This window comes from Petaurus breviceps, unplaced genomic scaffold (assembly GCF_028583685.1).
Source record: "Petaurus breviceps papuanus isolate PSGF00001 unplaced genomic scaffold, PetGlider_PUasm1.0 90723, whole genome shotgun sequence".
NCBI classification, from domain to species: Eukaryota; Metazoa; Chordata; class Mammalia; order Diprotodontia; family Petauridae; genus Petaurus; species Petaurus breviceps.
In genome coordinates this window covers 1,839,565-1,861,075 of record NW_027187323.1, presented here as the reverse complement: position 1 = coordinate 1,861,075, position 21,511 = coordinate 1,839,565, and the positions used below count along the sequence as shown (strand labels likewise).

The window sequence follows — 21,511 nt, the reverse complement described above, 5'->3', positions numbered from 1 at the left end:
TTCCTTCCTTCCTTCCTTCCTTCCTTCCTTCCTTCCTTCCTTCCCTCTCTCCCTCTTCTCCCTCCCTCCCTGATTTCTTTCCTAATCATTCATTCACTCAGCCTACATTTTTAGTCCCTGACTGTTCCCTTTAGTTTATTTCTGTTTTTTAGTGACCATTATTTTCTGTTGCCCCCATGGTGAAAGTTGAGTGTGTTTGTGTGTGTGTATTTATTTCTATTGCTATCTTTCCTGACTCTAAACACATTCTCCATTTGTCAATGCTTTCTGAAATCTCAAATGTTTAGGGACTTCCATGATTCCTCTTTTAATGTAACTTAGATCTGAATTTGATGGTTTAGTTTAAATGGTTAGCTGAGGGAGTTGGAATTGTTTCACTTCCATTTTGCACAGTACCAGGTACACTGTTAATGTCCAAAAAATACTAGACCATTTTGTCTTCTTTCATCCAATTTCATTCAGCCTGGAGCATATTAGTTAATTGTACAGGATACCAACTACCCTGCTTAGCTTTATAGGGTTGGTAATTTTAGTAGCACACTTAGAGGAGAGGAAGATGGCGAAAAGGTTTCCTTTTTTCCAGACTACCTTTTGTCCTTTTACCTAAATAATGATACTTTTCTTGTTCCATTTATTTCAATATGGTGGGAAATCCATTTATGCAAAACACAGACATTTATTGTTTAAAATGATTTTCATTAATTGTGTATGAAAGAAATTCATTACCTTATGGTGTGAACCTCTTTAAACTTAGTCGAACTGGTCCTCAGACAATAGACAAATAGTCCTGGGTTTGGCCTGTACATGAAAACTCTTCAGCTCAATAGGACTTGTTAGAACTTGTATTTACCTAGCATAGGCCTGGAGTGCTCAGGGTCAGTTACACATACAATGAGGCCTTGTAATAAGGAGTGATGTGGGTCAGGGTTTTCTTCAGCATTTAGTTCATTTTTTTACCCAGAGTGTGTGTTTATAAAAGACACTTTGACACTTGCACATGCAGATTTAGTAGTGAGAAGGGGTAGCAACATGACATGCTTAGTGATGCCTACTCTAATACATTGGCCCCAGGCTAAATCTTCTCCAAGGTTGTATATCTACCTATATAAAGTAGAGGAGAAGGAAGCAGTCATCTGAATAATTTAAAGCCTAAATCACTTTTGCCTCAATCACTTACAAGTCATAGACTCTCTGAGGAGACCTGAACATTTGCTGGTTGGCATATCAATTTTTGAATGAATCGCTAATGATGAAAATACTAAGTTCCTGTTGATAGGGTGTTTTAAGTTTTGAAAAGCACTTTACACCCCATGTTTCATTTGATCCTCACAGTAGCCCTGTGAAGTAGGTTCTATCATTTCCCTCATTTTACAAATGTGGAAAATGAGGATGCAACAGGTTATGCAATTTCCCTAAGGTCGTTTCTAGTATTTGGGTCCAGAGGCAAGCCTGGATCTTCCTGTCTAGGTGGTGTAATGCTGGACTTGGAGCCAGGAAAGCATGAATTCAAATCTTGCTCCAGGCGATTACTAGCTGTCTGACCTTGAACAAGTCACTTAACCTATCTATGCCTCAGATTCCTTATTTGTAGAAAATGAGAGGGTTTAGGCTTGATCTTTAACATACCTTCCAGCTCTAAATCTATGATGTATGACTTCAAACCCAATGATCTATCCCAGGCAACATCGCCCAAGTGTGGAGAATGATTTACAGAGCGTGAGTGTAAATATAAAACTACCTCTAACCTAAAGGGGGCAGCTAGGTGGCACAGGGGATAGAGCATTGGACATAGGGTCAAGAAGACTCATCTCTCTGAGTTCAAAGTTAACCTTAGACACTAGCTATGTGACCCTGAACACGTCACTTCACCCTGTTGGCTTCAGTTTTCTCATCTATAAAATGAACTGGGGAGAAAAAATGGCAAAACTGTGTCATTATCTTTGCCAAGAAAATCCCCAAAGGGGTCACAAAGTGCCAGCCAACTGAAAAGACTCAACAACAACAACAATAACCCAAGGCAAAAATAAATAAATAAAATGGTGAACCTGGTGTGAGGTACCTGTGAGAAGTGATGCCCTTGAAAATTTCTCTGATATGATTTTGAAATCCAGAGAAAAGACAGAAGAATCTGTTCCCACCTGGTCAACGATGAATTAGACACCGTGACAGTGGCATTAATAGGAGTCGTCTTTTGAAGATGTCTTTACCCTTTGGTTTCCAAATGGTCTTAAATGTATTTCTGTACTTGATAGAGGTACATTTAAACATTTTTAGATTGTTACTTATATCTCTAAACAGCTTTCTGTATATTAACTCTGACAGTTGTGTTTCATGCAAAAGATAGATTATTTTCATAGGATCATACATTTAGAGCCAAGTGGAATCTTAGAGTGAAGGCAATGAACTTCTTTCTTCTTTCTTCTTCTTCTTCTTCTTCTTCTTCTTCTTCTTCTTCTTCTTCTTCTTCTTCTTCTTCTTCTTCTTCTTCTTCTTCTTCTTCTTCTTCTCCTCCTCCTCCTCCTCCTCCTTCTCCTCCTCTTCCTCCTCCTCCTCCTCCTTCTTCTTCTCCTCCTCCTTCTTCTCCTTCTTCTTCTTTTCTTCCTTCTTCGCAATTGGGGTTAAGTGACTTGCCCAGGGTCACACAGCTGGTGTCGTGTCTAGTCAGAGGCTACATTTGAACTCAGGTCATCCTGACTTGAGTGCTACCTAGCTGCCCCCAATGAGCATTTTCTAAGTACCTACTATGCTCCAGGCAGAATGCTAAGTTCTGAAAGCTATTAAATCTAATTCTCTCATTTTACAGGTGAATGAAATGAGACACAGAAAGGTTAAGTGACTGACCCAAGGTCACAAAGCTAGTGAAGTGTCTGAGGTGGTATTTGAATCCCAGGTCTCCTTGACTTTGAATCCTATGGTCTATCAATTATACCATAATGCCTTTCATTTTGATTTTTAGCTATTTTTTAGAATTTCCCTAATTCTCCATTTTATAGGTATAGATTTAGTCAGCAAGTGAAATTAACCCATTCTCCATGCGGACAACCACTCAACCAGAATTCCATAACAAGAGATGTTAAATTTGATCAAGAGGAACAATGTTAACGTCAGTCTCCTCAGTGGGGCAATTGCATGGTTTTTGCTGAGAACTGGATCAGAGTTAGTTCAGTGTAGATCTATTTTTCACAAGCATTGCACAGTTGCCAGATATTAATAAGTGAGATCAGTATTGGAAGGGAACTTCAATGCTTTGATGGATCCATGATCCTACTGATTTGAGGTTCTCTCCACTGAAGCAGGGGGCAACGATTCTTGTCTTCTCCTCTTGTGCCACTTTCATAAGTCCTATATAGAGGATCTACTCAATATACTAGAGGCCTCATAATTGATCTTTTAATATTCCATGGATGCCAGGGTATCATTCTTTGCTTATAAGACAATATTGGTAATGTGCTAAGGCCTACTTATGCCCACTATGAGTCTCTTCATTGTCTTTTTGTTCACCTTTGATTTTGATTCTTCAAAGATTGTGCAATTTTGGAAAGAAAAGGTTTGGAATTTTACTGGCCCAGAGCTTCTCCCAGGGTATTTAGATGGCTGGAATCTGGAATTGGAGTCAGGAAGGTCTAAGTTCAAATACCACCTAAAATGCTTGCTAGCTGTGTGACCCTGGGCAAATCACTTACCCTCTTTAAGCCTCGGTTTTCTCATCTGTAAAGAAGGGTTAATTATAACACCAAGCTCATAGAGTGGTTGTGAGATCAAATCAAAACAGACATACAAAGGCTTCCTAACTCTCATAGTGCTTTCTAAATGTCACCTCTACCTTATTGCTATCTTCATAGCTCTTAATTCTCTGATTTCCAGGTTTTCTGAGGCTTTATAAATAAACAAACAAATGTGGCTTTCAGAGTTTTGAGACTATTATAAAATAACATTCTAATATATAATTTGTTGGATTGTTTGATTTTTGTATTTTCTTATTCAAAATGATAAAGCTTGGTCTAACAAAATATTTCAAAAGAGGAGCTTATATGTTAAGAGCAAAGAAACTACTTATTTAGCAGTTTCAGTCATATTCAACTCTTTATAACCCCATTTGTGGTTTTCTTGGCAAAGATACTGGAGTGATTTTCCACTTCCTTCTCCAGCTCACATTATAGCTGAGGAAACTGAGGCAGACAGGGTTAAGTGACTTGCCCAGGGTCACACAGATGCTAAGAACCTGGGGCTAGATTTTAATTTCCAAAAATGAATTTTCCTGACATCAGGCCCAACATTCTATCTACTGTACCACTTAGCTGCCCAAGAAAACTACTTTTTTGGTTGTCAAACCCAATGGCACTTGGCACAGTATCTGACACAAAGTAGGAATTTAATATATGTTTATCGATTGATTGAATAAATGATGGATGATTTGATGTTTTAAATGACCATAGCTATTTTCCGTTTCTTTCCTTGGAAGAGAAAGCTTTTCTCAGAATGCCTGATTTTTCTCTGGGTGAATGTTAAAACCTCCCTTCTGAGCATGCACATGACAGAATTGACCCCAGCATGATGCTTACTTTTATTTCATCATCATCATGAGGCACAGGGCCAATAGAATGTATTCACAAACCTATATAAGACTTCTAGAGTGAAAGGTTTTCATTAAAGTTTTCAATAGCCTTCATTCTATCAGAAAAATGTAGATATTATTAAAATTAAGTTGACTATTTCTTTTCTTTTTGGCAGATATATAAAGAGGAGAATAGGCAGGGATTAGATTTCTTTCATTTTGCTGTTTACATCCTGGTTCTAAGAAATATGGAAATAAATTTTTGTAAGAATTTTTTTAAAGTGTATATACTTTCCACATCAGTATGTTTAAAAATAAGGTTTCATTTTTTTTTCAGCAGTTTTCGGTAACTAAAGTCCTTTGTCCATTGCCCAGTTAGAAATTCCAAGAGATTCAAAACAAAGCCTGAATCTTTTCCAAAGCCTTACAAATGAATTATGGCAGGTTGAACCATTGCTGACCACGGGAGTTAATGGGAAGATAATGTTACAGGAAGTAACTGGGCACTCTGGAGTTTCTTTTCTTGTTTTATAATCACCTTCTCTTGAGGGACCAAGGACTTCTGCCCTGAAATACTGAGTACTAAGCTTATGAACTCTGTGATCAAGAGCCAAATTAGATTCATTCACAGCTGTGGCAACAACGATTTGAAACTCTCCTTGCTCCGCTATTGCTTTGAAGTAACAAAAGAGAAAACAGGGTATATCTCTTAGCAGCCTCTTTCCTTCTCCTTTTTTCCCCTCTTTTATCAGATGTAGTATCAGTTAGCACATTACAGAAGACAGTTGTTCATGTAGGGGGCCAAAGGTAGAATTTATTTTCATCAAAATCCTTTCTAAGGGAAGGGTTTAGCCATTTTGTCTGCAATGGTCTAGAACTGGTGACTTAGGATACCTACAAATCCATCATGAGGCATAGAAGAGAGGTTAGTGGAGAGGATGGAATAGTCTCTTTGTTTTGATAATTGGTACTATCAACAGCAAGTAATAATTAAACCAACGAGTAGGTTTTGAATTATAGCTATGGAAAATCCAGTGTGCCTCGTGGAAATTTATAATATTATAATGTAAAGCTATAATGTAAAAATATTCAAAAGGAGCTCATCTGGTCAATTACCACGTCATGTTCACAATGTACACATCTATTGCTTAACTTAATACAATCAGAGATAAGAGCTCTGAGCATAGATCCTTTTCCCTATAGAGTTTCTCAGCTCACTTTCCTCTTTGAATTTCTGCTGAGGTTGTATTACTTTCAGAGCTTATGCCTGCTGAGGCAAAAGATGACAGCATCTGGAAAATCCATTTAATTTAATCTAATGTGTTACCAGAGTTTTGCTGAGAGAATCCAGAGGTTAAGATTCCATTAAATAACCCACATGCATGTGTGCAGCTCTTTATTAATGGCCAGGTATTCGATACGTTTATTCTCAGTGCACTTGGATCTTCAATCTTCATTCAAAGTTCTCAATTTATCTCTTGAGTGGGAAAGGGTCCAGGAGTACCTAATCCAACATTCCAGCCGGCCTTTCACTTGCTGCAGTGACAGACAGATAAAATTGGATGTCCTAGTGAATTTATCATGCCGATTGAAGTGGTATGGCTAGGTTGCAGTCATAAAGCTTGGCGCGTGTGATGATCACTTGGAGAGGAATGCTGTCCCTTGACATGTCATTTACATATTTTTCAAAACTCCTTCTTAGTTCCTCTTTAGATTACATAAGCAGAATGTTAAAGATCCTGTGTCCTTTAGGATCATCTGTACTTTGTGGTTTTTATTTAAGCTTGGACAGCAGAACTTTTTTTTTTAATTTCTAAAATTAGTGCACATTCCCAAGATTCTTTCTTTCATTTTTCTTTTGATTCAATTAAACCCAACTCATATTTATAGAATGATTATTCGGTAAGGGGTGCTGTGCTTTGCACTTTTCAGATAGTACATAAAATAGAAGGTCCTCTGTGAATTTCAAAAGCCTATGTATTATATGAATTTGAAAACCTCTATGTTATAAATTTTTCCAGTGTGGACTTGTCCATAAGGAATGATCTCTTCTATTTTAAAGTATTAACCACCTCTTAAATAAGAGACTAATAGAGAAAATATAAATTGTATATGCAGAGATACACAAAATAATCTTTTTTAAATCAAATTAGTTGAAATCACCTGCCCTTGTGGAGAGAATTGTTATCTTTTCTTATTATCATCACCTTGAAATTGTAGTTTTCCAAGTCCTGCTATCCCCCCTCTAAGGCTTCAACTTGGCTCCAGGTAACAGGGAGTTCTTGAAGACTATGCAAATGCATCACAAGCTCTGACCTGTCGTCCTGAGCTGGCAAGACTTCAAGTTCAGGCCTGGCAATGGAATCTATGTCTGTTGTCTGAGAACCCACCTCAGAGTTCAGAGATGCACAACCAGAAGCTTGGCCTCCAGGTGATGGATTTTTCAACTACAGCCAGCCAACTGACACAAGGAGAAATTGCAATCTCTTTATGGAGGGAGCATGAATATGATAAAATCATGGACCTTTCAAAGTTCACAGAATTTTAGAGTTTTGGAGGGCCCTCAGAGGCCATCTAGTCCAACACGAATCTGAAAATGGCAAATTCAACAAGTGATATCCATCCTGTGCTTGGGAAAAGTTCATTGAAGGATACTGGATCAAAAAAAAAAAATGGCGAGAGTTAGCAAATGGTTAGCAGGTACACTGAGCAATAAACCAGCCAGGAGGTTTGCATGAAACGCTTTTGTTAGTGTTGTGTTATTCCTTTTTACACTTTTTAATCCTATCAGATGTCTTCACAGTCAATTCTGTGCTTGAATGGATAGTTACTCTGGGCAAGGTGAAAATCTGTTATATCTGGCTCATAACATTGGCTTTTAGCAGCCGCCTCCTCCTTCATTTATGGTCAATAACGTTCTTAATTGGTTCCATGTGGGCAAAGTAATTTACAGGAGGATGATTATTTCAGGAGTATGACTCAGCCATCTGCAAAGGAGGACAATAGCTCGCTGTAGCTGCAGTATTTCTAGAGTTTGCAACTTTCAATTACTCTGGGGAATTTGTGGGGAAATTACATTTATATAGTGCTTTAACATGACCGAGACTTTTCACATGTCTTCTCCTTTGATCTCAGAACAATCCTGTGAGTTTGGGAGTATAAATAATGCCATCTCCATTCGACAGATAAGGGAACTGAGCCTGAGAGCATCTTGCTCAAGGTCCAACAACTAAAACTGACCTGAACTCAGGCCTCTCTAAAACCAAATGTAGAGTTCTAACTACCCAGGAACTTGTTTCTAAATAGAAAGATTATAGATCTGTATACACACACACAACTATATTTATAGATATCCCTGTATGTATATAGAGATAGATAAATCTATATCTATAGGTATATAGAGGTTGTAGTTGTAGGTATAGATATAGATAACTAACATTACAAAATAATTGACTTCCTTTGCAATCTTATATATTTTATTTTATGCATTTTAAAGCATTATTCTGAGGAGTCTATTGGCTTCACTCAAGCTGCCAAAGGGATCTATGACTCATACACAAAGGTTAAGAATACCTTCCAAAATTTCAAGAGGGGGAAAATGGTGGAGTTCGGTTTCATGGAATTCAAAGCTCTTCAGTCATGATCTAGTGGCTGTTGACAATCTTAGCAGTAAATAAAACTACTTTTGTGGAAAGGAAAGGGAGCCTTGTGGTAGACAGTCCTACTGTAAACCTTTACTGATGAAAGATTATTCAAAGTTCTGGTGTGCTGAGGCCACAGTATAATACCTGTCCTCCAAAAGCTTATGTTTAAAAGCTACATGATACAATTAAAAGCTCCCTTCAGGAAGCCTGATGGAGGTATATGGGGTGAAGAAATTTGTAGCATAGACTGAAGAAAACTTCCTGGAATTAGTGATGTTCTCTGTGTTCTCTTGGGAGGGATAGAACTGAGCATTAGGAGGGTCTAGAAAGTTTCATATTCTTCTTCAAATTTCTTCAGAAAAATGTGGATCTCCCCAAAGGCTCCTAAGCGTGTTCCTGAATGCCTAGCATACCTTCTGTCTATAAAGGCCACACAAATAAGATTCTCTGGCGTGGGCAAGGATTGGCCATAAATGAATGCTCTTCCCTTCTTAGAGAAAAGAATCCATAAAGACTGTTATAAAAATGGCAAATACTGAAAAGCTTGGCATTACTTTGGAAAAAAAAAAACATTACCAACTAGATAAAGCTTGATTCCACACACATCCAAAAATATTAATCTTTTTTCTTGGTCTTTGTTGTAGCCACCCCATATCCTGGTGGATTTAAGTGTTTCACCTGTGAAAAGGCAGCAGACAATTATGAATGCAACCGATGGGCTCCAGATATCTACTGTCCTCGAGGTAAAACTCCCAGTAGGAAAATGGGTTCATAAGGGCTGGTTTCTTGCAGGCAAAGCCTCTGATTTGGATTCAGTGTAGGTACAGAAAAAATGTTAAAGAGATGTGTTTGCACTTCTCATCTGCCCTTCCTTCCTGCAGCTGTTAGAAGCAGCTTTAATCCCATCACTCATTTATTATACCTTTCATCTGTGACTTGCAGAGGCATAAGTTGAACCACAAATATTGGAAACAGTGTTACCTCCATTTTGCAAATGGTCAATGAGGCACAGAAGGGGTTAAGTGATGCTCTGAAAGTCTTAGATCAAGGCAAAGGCAGAGCCAAAAATAGAATGGCTAGCTATTGGATGCTATCTGTCACTCTAATATTTACAGCATTAATCACTGTGTAGCAAATGCCTCCATGCAAATTGTGCATTGATGTTCATATAAAGGTTCCATTCATCAGTTACGTAGCTGGGCATTTCTGTCCTGTGATTTCATGAGGATGCTGGGACGTTTAATATACTTGATGCATTAAGGCTCTAAATTTAAAGCTGCTTTAGTTAAAGGGTAAGGGATAGATGCCAGTTTGGTGCATTAAAGGCTGACCTAGATACCCCAACTGGGAAGAAGATGACCTCATTTACATCTCCTTTCTTCAACCAGAAAAAGCAGTTGGCTACTGAGAAAGCCATTCAGCCAATAATTGGTTGATTCTTTTGGGGAGGGTAGAAGGAGAGGGGTGGAAGAGTGATAATCATAGGGACATTTTAATGACTGATTTTTCAGGCAGAGTGGATAAGAAATAATTCTTAGATTCAGGAATTCAAGGGTCAACTTTTGCCTCTGAGAGACTAGCTGTGGTCCTAAACAAGGTATTTAATCTCTCATTGCTTCGGGTAACTAAAACAGAAAAAGTGCTGATCTGCATTGGAAGAGGGAGTTTTCTCATTGGAAGCTCTGCATATCAATGAAATAATTGGTCTACTCCCATTCTATTTATATTAGCTTTCCTATTGATTGGACTTGGTTATTGAATATTGGATTTGGTTATTGAAATGAGTAAATACACCAGATCCACCATTTTTTGAAAGATTGGGTCTCCTTATTTCTCCCAGATTGGAAATACAGGGGCTACTCATAAGCATAGCTTTAATACTAATTGTCATAGAAGTTTTGACCTGGTCTGTTTCTGACCTGGGCTAGTTCTCCCCCTTCCTTTCACAAGCTGGTGGTCCCCTGATCTTGTTGGCTTATTTTATTATTATCAGGTGGACAACTGCTGGGCATCACCCACTGCAGCTCAGAACCCCCTAGGCTCAAAAGAAGCACCCACCTTAGCCTCTCTGGTAATTGGATTAATGTTATGCATCACTACACCAATAAGTTCCACCAGTTTTTCATTCTAGTAGTTGCCATCACATAGACAGTACTAAAGTCCTCACAACTGTCAATTATTTCTTGATTACATGTAGTGATGAGGGCCAGGGAGAATGTAGTAACTGCAATAAAGGGAAGGGCACAAAACTTTATTTTAGTGGATACTTATGTTATCTTCCCCCTGCAAATCTTTTACCAGTGTTGGAAACAAGATATGAATATTTCATCATTCATGAAACGAAGGCCATCTTTCAGTACCCCCTATTCACTTTCAGTTAGAGATTTAAACACACAGAGCAAAGAACGGGGAGGAAGAACTCAAGCCTGAAAGAAATACTGTATGTTAGTACCTGGATAATCAGGGATTACTTTGTATTCCTATGGGCTCTTGAATCAGATAGCTATTTGTCATGAGATGCACTCACATTTTCTAAAGATTCAAAGACAGCAGAAAATAACCATCCTTAGCAGCCAGATCTTCATTTGTTTCCCATTTAAACACACTCTACCCCCTCACAGGCTGATAAGACTTTGTTCAGTATTAATGAACAAATTCTCATTAATGTAGGGAGGATGTGGTTAAGATTTAATCAGTAATTATTCTATCAGATTTAGTTTTGGGGTAATCTTTTATTTTTAAATAGGTGCTGAAAGTTTGAGAGAATATTTCCCTCTGGTGTGAAATCATCCTCTTTCACTGTCTTATCTTTGTTGGAGGGCCTCAGTATGATTGTGATAAGCTCTGAAGAAGTAAGTGGATAAGCATAATTAGCTTGTAGCCTGAAGCTCTCAGCAGTGGTGGCAGGAATACTAGTGAATCTGTCATTGGACCTCTGATGCCCCAGTGTGGCCCTAGCCTGGCTGTGACCTGGCCGCTCATAGTTCACTTTCATTGTTTACATTTGTGGTTGACCAGTTTGCCTGACTAGCAGTCATCAGTCCTGCTCCGGTTTTTTTTATGATCCAGGTTGTGAATGCAGAGCTCTCTTTCGTGCTCCCAAATCAATATGATTTTAAAGAAAAATTCTTCTTGTCCTAGTTGCCTAAGATAAGTTTACAAGAACTGTACCTTCACAACATTTTCAAAAGAATGAAAAATGAATGAATGAATGAATTTTTTAAAAAGAATGAAAAATGAAAATAAACGCACAAACAACAGGATCATATATTTAGTGCTGGAAGGGACCTTGAGGCTATCAGATCCAACCTGCTCATGTAACAGATGAAGAAACAGGCGCAGAGAAGTTAAGGGACTTGTTGAAGGTCATACAGCTATTAAGTACCAGAGGCAGGATTTGAGCCCAGTGTTCCAGATTCCAAGTCCAGTACTTGATCAACAATACCATGCAGTATCCCTTCATCTACATAGATAAATTGTCTGAGGCATTCATTTCCCTATTTATGATGAAATTCATATATACCATTAGAAAGCGAATCTATAATTTAAAATTACATGAGTTTAATTTTAGAGTGCCAAAAAAAATTACAAACAAAAATACATTCTAAGAGGACAAAATTTCTTTTTTCATTCAGCCTCTTTGCTCTTTCCTTATTTTGTGTGTAAAGAGAGTCAAGCAGAATGAGTAGATCAGTAATCTTGGCTCCCAGACTCAAATGGCCTATATTCAGTTGTTTTGCCATTCAGAAATGGCCTGATGTTCAACTTGTTTTCAATAACTGATAATCCAAGATATGCCATTTTTTTCATTCTTTGTTGAGCCAAATTAGTCTCCTTTTTCTCATTCCCTTACTGCCCCCACCCTCCTCCCTTCCTGGAAGCCATTGACCCCTTGACATGAAAAATGTCTTTTAGTAAGTCTAATGGCTAATTACCTCCAGGGGGAAAAAAATCCCCAAACCCTAAGTGCAGAATGATTAACTACAAAAGCTTTCACAGTGGGTGTGTTCATGCAACCATGGCAGAATGGGATGTGACTACACACCTGGTACTTCAGGGATGTGATGACAGATTGCAGCAATGCAAACTGACCAGTTCTTTGGACCGCATCTTAATCTGTTGTGGTCAGAAGAACAGGGGCTGAAGCATCCCACGCTTGGAAATACTTTTCAGTAAGAGTTTTTCCAGCAATTTATTTTTGGCTAAAGTTTTAGGTTTTTACCAATTGGGGTATTATTTTTTTTAATGGACCTTCAGGCTGTCAGGGTTTGGAATCCATTCCTCTATGCATTGTTTATCCTGAAATGTTTCACACTTTCCCTTAGCATGACTATCTCCCTTGGATGCTGTTTTCTAGAACTGGGTTTTCCAATTATACAGTTGTCTACTCTTTTCAATAGGAATCACACTCTATCCCCAACCTCCACATTCCCTAGGATTATTTAGGTTTAAAGGGAGAACTCATCTAGTTCAGACTCTTCTCCTCTCCTCAAACATTTTATAGATGAGGAAACTGGAGACAATTAAAGAGATTAAGTGACTTGATCAAAGCTACAGCTGGTAGAAACCTAGTCTCATGACTACCAGACCTGTGTACTTTCCACAATGCCTCTTTTTGCCAGCTTAATCAGGTCACACACACACACACATACACACATAGTTCTTAGTGACAAACCTATTTTTGCTTTATGATTTTTAATCCTTTTATTTTTCAAAATAATTTCCTTAAGTGAGGAGGCCTTTACTGGTCTATCTCCCCATCCTCTACCTATAGTTCCTTTTTTCTGAGACTACTTTCCATTTACACTGCATATTTTGTATATGTATAGAGTTTTTTGCATGCTGTCTGTCCTTTAGAATGATTGCTTCTTAAAGGCCGGGACTGTTTTTTGTCTTACTTTGTAAGTCAAAGTCTTAGCATAGGACTCAACTCATAGTGAGTACCTAGTAAATGCTTGTTGACTCTTTCCTTAATTGAAGTTTGTGGGTTGTTTGGGGTTTTTTTTTACAAGTCAATGAAAAAATAAAATGTCTGTTTTGCAGCTCTCATAGGAGAGGCTGAGAATAGCAATAAATAATAAAGTAGTTGTTATTTAGTCAAATCCCCTAACAGTTAATTTTTACTTTTTAATATCTGCCATGGGGAATTTCTTACTTACATGAGTGAGCAATCTATGACTGCCTCAGCAAGTTAGTCTTATTGATTTGAAAGTCAAATCTTTTAACAGTTTCTTTGGGAACCAGTGGTGGGGGAAAAAAATAAACTTTAGATTCATCTTTTATTAGCTTTTAGGAGAGGATTTTAACTAGAATTTTAAAAGATACCTATTTTAGCTTATTAAAAAAAAAAGAAATTGACTATGAAGAAAGAGGTGGAAAGGTGTCTTGCTAGATTTCCTTCCCGAAATAACCAAGAATTCAGGTTGCTGAATTATTTAATTAAGTTACTTAATTAACTTCTTGGTAAGATTATTCCATTGAATGAGATAAGATACAACTAGTAGAGAGACGATTCTGGGAAGATGGTGGAGTAGGTCAGAAAATTCCAAGCTCTACAGATTCCCTCCACAAACAACACAAAATAGCACCTCCGTGTGAATGTAGCAGGGCAAAAATAAACAAGAGTTGAGGTAGAACAGTGGTTCTTCTGGGACAATTGGAGAAGATCTGAAGAAAGATCTTGGGATGGAGGTTCAGCCAGAGTGAAGTGTAAGCACCTCCAGGGTGGCCCCACTGAAACAACCAGCCTTAAGCGCTGGGGCTAGCTGGCTTGGGAGGTAGCTTCAACTTCAGCCATAGGAAGCTTCACCGCCCAGACAGGGTGAGTAGTCAGAGGGTCTGAGCTGGGGAAGATTGAGGGAATCTCTGCTGATAAGGGATGCCAGGCCCAGCTGTGCTGCTGAGATGTGGTCCTGGGTGAGAAGGAATCAGCACAGGCCCAGTGAGTGCAGAAACAGCAAGCTGCTGGCACTTACAGGACAGCTGAGTTCTTGGTCTTGGTTCTAGGTCAGAGGAGAGAACTGAAGATCATAGCCACTGGAGGGTTCTCAGGGGGCAAGAGCACTTCCAGCCTAGTGTGCCAGGGGACCTTAGCTGTGGCTCAGAGGGGAAAAGGAGTGGAGAGGTTGGGCCCTGGACAAAACTCAAAAAGTAATAGTAAGAAGGACCTGAGGCCAAGAATGGAAAAAAACAAATTCTTGTCTTTCAAAGACCAAGAGAGTATGTGATAATTCCCAGAAACAAATAGTCAAGGGGGATTTATTAAGCATGTATTATATGCAAGCCAGTGTACTCAGTAGTTTTCAAATAAAGTAGCTCATTTGACAACTGATTTGGGTTCCTCCTTTTCCTTTTCAGTTTTCTGTTACCTTGAACTTCTCTTTGCTTTTAAAATGTGATAATGAGACCATCTGAGATAACAAAACAGGGGAGACAGTATGAGGATCTGTATGAGGGATCCGATGGAGAACTAGCCTGGAAGTCAGGAAGATTGGCTTTAATTCCCACTTGTGATATGTGTATGCTGTGTCACCACAGGCAAGTCACTTAACCTGGCTGTGTCCTGTAAATGAAAGAAAGCCCATATAGAAGAAGAGGAAGGGAGAGGAAGAACAAATAGTAATGTAAAATGTTTTATTTATCTTCCACTTTGAGCTGCATAAATTGATTGTAGATGTACCAAGAAAAGACTATTTCAGTGTTCTTTTTTTTTAGTCACTCATTGTAACACTTTCAAAACATATCTCCCTTTTGTTTCTTATCTTTCAAATGGAGTTTTCCCCTCTACATCTCTTCAATTAATGAATATATTCCTAAAGAATTAAAATATCATAGTTCTGTGGGGGAAAGCAATGTGCATACTCAACCAATTTGCAAGAAACCTTTTTGAATATGATTCATTCATTTTTTAGAATAATGTTGTCCATACTGCATAAGCCAAGTGGCATAAAAACAAAGATCCTCGTTATGAAGAGCTGAATGTTAATGATCAGAAGAAACCTATATTACTACCTGCCACACAATGGCTAAGCATCATGGCCTTCGATGGTTTTCCATTTCAGAACTTGGATATGAACATTAATGGGAACGTGATGTCTCTGTACATATGTGTAAAGGCTCAATGAAAATCATGTTTCTGGTTTTTTCAATAAATAATTCATTGAACAATCTTTCCTGAATCTGCTTTTGGTACAATTTCTGCGAAGCTCATAGCGAGCGATTTTTGTTTCACAACCTGTGGGAATATTATGTATTTACAAGAATATGGGATTTTAGTGGCCAAAAACTAACCAAGTAGAAATTCAAATCCACCTGTTATCTTTAGAACAAAGCCTTTGAAACCCTTTTACCTGGATTTATCAGGGAGCCCATTTCTTACATAAATTCAAGACTAACTCATGGGCTATCAAAATACATGGTTAATAGTGTTCTGCAGCTGATGTTCAGTATTCACCAACATTACAGTCCACCTACAATTTTGAGACCAAGTGTCTGAATGAGTTTTGCAAGGAAATTGCTTTGTCAAAGAATTAGGGTTGGTTGATTCCTTTCACATTGGGAACAGAAGAAGAAGGAATGTACTTCCAAGCCCAGTATTTGGGTGAGAGAAGGAGTGGAATGAATACTGGGGTTCTAATTGCATAGGAGTGAGCTTTCTCTCTGATGCCCTGATGATAGTAGAAGCAATGCAGATTTTTGTTTGTTTTTCATCATATTTGTATTGATTTAATTTGCAAAGCCTGAATAAAAATTATATATCCTTGCAAAACTCATAAGTGAATCTCCCCAGATGGGGATTTGAACAACAAAGACTTACCTGTTCCTTTCTATTCTTTGAGCAGGGTCTTTGCTCTTACAAAGGGTAAACTCAGCAGATATTTTTATTCCTCATTGCATCTTATTCAATGGAATAATTTTACCAAGAAGGTAATTAAATTGCTTGTTGCTGAGTGGAAAGGTGTAAGGGGAAAGTTATGTCTAGATTGAACAAATCATTGTCACCAAAAGCTACTTTAAAACTGGGATAATTCATTGTTTGGAGAACATATCTGATCTATAAACTTGAAGTCATAAAGTGTTTTACCTGAATGCTGGATGAGATCTTATCACAGTAGTTTATATTTGCCTTTGGAGCAGTAAAACCCTAGGCAGCTGCTTTTAGTTATGTGGCCCCTTCCTTGGCCTGATGAGGTGAGTGTAGGAGATAAGATCATTCCTTTTTTATTGGCTTGATCGAGGTAAAGGAATGGGAGGTTTATGTCATTGCCAAGAGCTTCTGTGAAGAGTACCTTGACTTGGACCCATCCTAGTGAATAGTCCACAGACCCCTCTAGCAGACGTATTAATGCTTACAGGTCAGTGGCGCCTATTCAATAAAATCATTCCCAGTTCACTAAATAATAGCCTAAGAGAAAGATTGCCTTCCCCCTGTCTCAAAGGGAACTGATGCCTCCCTCCTCTTCAAAAAGGGATCAGGTCATAGCAGTATTTATAAAATACTGTAAAGGCTTTGGGCCAAGAATATCCAGTCACTAAATTTCCAGTTTCTTTTGGTAGCAACTCTGTTCTCTCATCTTCCTTCAAAAGAACTTCATTTGTGCACTAGAAAATGGTCTGGATTTTCAGTCAGAAGACCTCAATTTGAATCTTGGCTCTGCCACTTAGGCAAGTCATTCTAGACCTCTAGGTTTCAAGTCCTTAAATGTAAATGTAAAGCTCTTTGTAAACCTTACAGTACTATATAAATGTTAACTATCACTACTACTAATTATTATTATTATTTGTTTTATATATAAATTTATATATGTAATATCTTATAAGCACTATATATTATTTATATTTGTATTATTATATTAATATAGCTATTGTTTATTATTGTTGTTATTATTGCTAGACAACCCCTTTTAGCTCTTAGTCTATGATGCAGTAAGCCTAGACATTAAAAGATTAGGAAAATAAGGCTACTTAGAGCTGGTTCTCATTAAACTGTTGCTGAAAAATGGGGTCACCCTAGATAAGTAGTAACTATAAATGTGCACTGTGGTATATTTTGGCAAGTTTCTATAAGTAATTTGACTCAACCAGAGAATATTCATGAACTTCTTCATTGAAAATGTCTAGAAAGCTTATTAAGATCCCTATATTTTCATGGTTTCAAAAAAAATGCATACAAGTGGTCTGTGTTGGCTCATAACCAGCACCTGAAATGCTCAAGCTCTCTTGCCCTAGATATTATTGCTTCTTAAGTTACAAGATGCCAAAATGATGACGGAGTCTGGTGGGGTTTTTTATTGCCCAATAAATAACATCATAGTAGGTCATAATTCTGCATTAGCCATTGAATGCCTAAAATGTATAAAGTATTCCTAGGTGTATCCAAGGTAGAGTGGAGAAATGGTACAATGATACCTCTTAAGAATTATTTACTATTTTTTAGACCTGAAGACTGAGGCCTAGAAAGTAGGACACTGCCTGGAGGTCTTCTAGAATTATGCTAGGAAACAGTCATCTTTCTTTAGTTTTTAAATTACATTTAAACATTTCCATGATGTTTCACAATACCTGGAGTTTTCACAGACTTACAGGCTCAGGAGAGACATTAAAAGATTATCTAATTTATCATGCTGCCTTCATGCAGAGAGGCCCCATGGTTTAAAAGGAAGGCATGCTGGATCCAGAAAACTTGAGGTCTAGTCCTGTCTCTAGCATGTAGTAGCTCTGTGTAGTTGGGCATTTGAATTTGTGTCTCAGTTTCATTATGTTTATCTGCAAAATTGAGAAAATTATACGTTTTTCTTAGAGTTATAGGAGGACCAGAGGACATGGTACAAAACATTGTTTAACATGCGAAGGTCTAAGTGGGAGTTAAGCATCATGGAACTGGGCCCATCTTAGATTGACATGTTCCCTTATCTTTTAATAAACACCTGAACTGATTTTTTTTCCCAGTTTTACTATTTAAGCCATATAAGCATCTAGGCAACTTTATAGTTAAAAGAGTTTTTCTTGTACCTAAAGAAAATTCCTCCTAATGACCAACTTTTATGAACTTGATGTACTGGAAGACCATAGTTACCTAATTTCCCAGGCTAAGTTATTCCTGTTCCATTATCCCTATATTTCTCAAATATGTGTTAAAATACTAGTTATTAACACTCCCTTCTTAAATTGTCTTGTATTTGCATATTTGTTGACTCAAAAAAAAAATCTCCCAGTAGAACACTAGCTTCTTGAGGTTAGGGGCTATATTACATTTCTGCCTTTGTATCTCCAGTCTGGTATAGTGAATAAGGAGACCTGGGCTTCCATCCTGCCTCTAATGCTTTGCTATTAACTTCTCAGTGCTCCAGGCAATTTTCTTAAGATGATAGTTAAAAACTCATCAGTGGTAGGAGTTTGCAGACTGCTTATTTTTATTCTGATGAAATTACATGACTGGAACTCCCTAGCTTTCAAAGAATGCCCTTAACATTTTGGGGGGACTGGCCCTATGATTTCATTGGAAACTCCTTTTTACCAATATAAATTTCCCAATACCTCCTCAAGGAGTCTGTGGATAGATTTTGTAGTCATGAATTTTCTTAAAATTTTCTTAAAATTGACAACTATAGTTCAATATAATTGGTTTCCTTTGTAATCATATGTATTTTATTTTATGAATTTAAAAACATTGCTTTGAGAAGAGGTCCATGGATTTCACCAGACTGCTAATGGTGTCCATGACACAAAATTAAGAGCCCGTATTTTAGATTGTTTTCTAGGTTAAATAAAAGGCTATGGAACAAAGTTTCACAGTCACTATGCTTTTTTTTCTTTTTGGAGGGCAACTGGGGTTAAGTGACTTGCCCAAGGTCACAGGCTAGTTTTTGTGTTGTGTCTGAGGCCGGATTTGAACTCAGGTCCTCCTGACTCCAGGGCCGGTGCCCTATTCACTGCACCACCTAGCCACCCCCATACAGTCACTATGTTTTAAAAGTGGGATTTCAACCCAGGTCTCTATGAATTTGTAAGTTTATTTATCTGTTATACCACGCTGACTCAAACCTTGAACATAGTAAGCTCTTAATAAATTCTTTGAATTGAATTTTCAACCCCCTTGCAAATCCTTATCACTAGACACTCCTACCTTATCCCTCCACTCAAATTAAAAAAAAAAAATAGAGGAAGGATGTCCCTACTCCTGACAAAGGGGGAAATTACATCTTTCTTAGCTTATGGTTATGAAAGGGACCCAGATCCATGTTGTTTAGAATGCCATCATGTACCCAAGGGTAAGCTGACAAAAATAGAAAGTGAGTGTGATTGGATAAAAATTTCAAGATGTTGAAAATTAAAAGATAAAATAATGTTTGTATTGGTATATGCATGTTGTGATTAATGTCCTTTCACTGAGGTGAAAGTTTGTCTCCCCATTGTCTTGTGTGCAAAAGACTTTTGACTCTGAGGTATGTTGAGTTGACTTTTCCCCTCTCAAATAAAAAGTGTTTTATTTGTTTAACAGAGACCAGATACTGCTACACTCAACACATCATGGAAACCACTGGAAACAGCATATCCGTCACCAAACGTTGTGTTCCTCTAGAAGAATGCTCATCTACTGGCTGTGTAGACTTAGAACAAGAAGGACACAAGGTCAGGGATCAAATGAACGTGATTGGTACAAATCAGATGGAATTCTAATAAGTCATAGACCTGCCTTTGTCCACAGTTCACTCCCCAGAGCCTACTAAGTTGCTACTTCCTTAAACTATCTTTATTCTCCCTCTTTAAGGGAGTATACTCTCCTGCTTACCCTCATATGGTCAGTCTTTTTCTTTTTCTTTTTCCCAATGTTGTCTGACTCCTTGTGACCCCATTTGGGGTTTTCTTGGCAAAGATACTGGAGTGATTTGCCATTTCCTCCTCCAGTTTTACCCTTATAAACTCTAAGATTAAGTGAAAAGGGAACCCAGAATGAGCACTATCATCAGTCAGGCAGTCAGTAAACATTAATGAATCACCTAAAATGTTCCAGGAACTGTGCTAGGCACTGTAAGTACAAAAAAAGGCAGGAGACTAACTATCCCTGCCCTCATGGTGCTTACAACAAGCAAACAAATATGCACAATCAAGCCAAATTCGGGATAAATAGGAAATGATTAACAGAGGGAAGGCACTAGAATTAGAAAGCCTATCTACAGAAGGTGACTTAGTTGGGACTTGAAGGAAGCCAGGGAAGCCAAGGGGCTGTCAAACAGTGTCTTCAGATTCTTGAAAATACAGACCCAGTAAATAAATGTTCTTATTAGGTTGGCAACTCTTCTTTCTGAGGAGGAATATAATAACTAGGTTTTGGGGCAGGAGGGGAAGAGCAAAGGGAAAACTTTGCACAAACTCCTAGCCAGTGTAACTTTTGATGGCTTTGCACTCAGTACAGAGTATATTTGACGGTTGCTTTGGATAAAAGAGAGGCCCATTTCTCTCTTTGGAATGTTTATTTGAGAAGGTACCCACTAGCTCTTGAGTTTGGTTAGTGCTGCTGCATGGATTCACCCTGGGTAGATGGGGTGGTATTTAGAGCTTTCCCTAAGGAAGGTAATGGGATCCAGGACATACCGTGCTATTTTTACTTACCCAAGTCTCTTACCTCTATCATTTCACTCAAACGAATTTAAGTTAAACCGAACATCCAATGTGGCCTTAAAAGCAAGAGGAAGATGGAAAAGTCTCAGAAGGGCAATGTAATGGGTGTTTAAAGAAAGGGAAGGGGCAGCCTTGGTAGTAGGGTGTCTGGATTTGTTATCCATAAGCAGATATGCCTCAGATCTTAAAAAAAAAAGGAGCAATCATACTCTTCTCCCTCTACCAATTACTTCTCTGAGTCACTGACCAATCCTAATCCTGACCCCTCTATTGTAACTGTAGACAAGATACTTACATCTTACAAGCTTCAACTTTTTTATTTGTAAAGTGTAACTGATAATATAGTCTTACACCTCACAGGAACATTTTAAGGAAAGCCTTTGAAAATATCATTGATATATTTTGTTTTGGTTTTTAATCATCATTTCCAAATCTCTCTCTCTCCCTTTGTAATAGGAATATGGATTAGATTTGCATTTTCATTGCTATATATTTCACTCCTCTCAAAGGAGGAAACTCCCTCTACCAATTCAGGTAAAGAGTTGCTTAGAGCACTCAGAGGTTGAGTGACTTGCTTAGTCATACAATCTGTACATATCGGAGACTAGACTTAAAGTCTAAGGCTCTGAGGCTGACTCTGGAAGGAAGGAGGGAAGGAAGGAAGGAAGGAAGGAAGGAAGGAAGGAAGGAA

At 38.0% G+C, this 21,511-nt stretch overlaps 1 protein-coding gene across 7 annotated transcripts in view; it reads left to right on the top strand.

The window, feature by feature from the left end:
* Positions 1 to 21,511, top strand: part of LYPD6 (LY6/PLAUR domain containing 6) — a 163,568-nt gene that overhangs the window by 138,009 nt on the left and 4,048 nt on the right. For all 7 annotated transcript variants that reach the window (XM_069066713.1, XM_069066709.1, XM_069066711.1 and 4 more), the window contains 2 exons: positions 8,844 to 8,942; positions 19,700 to 19,830. In XM_069066713.1, coding sequence (XP_068922814.1) covers positions 8,844 to 8,942; positions 19,700 to 19,830 — 230 coding nt within the window. The remainder of the gene's footprint in view (positions 1 to 8,843; positions 8,943 to 19,699; positions 19,831 to 21,511) is intronic.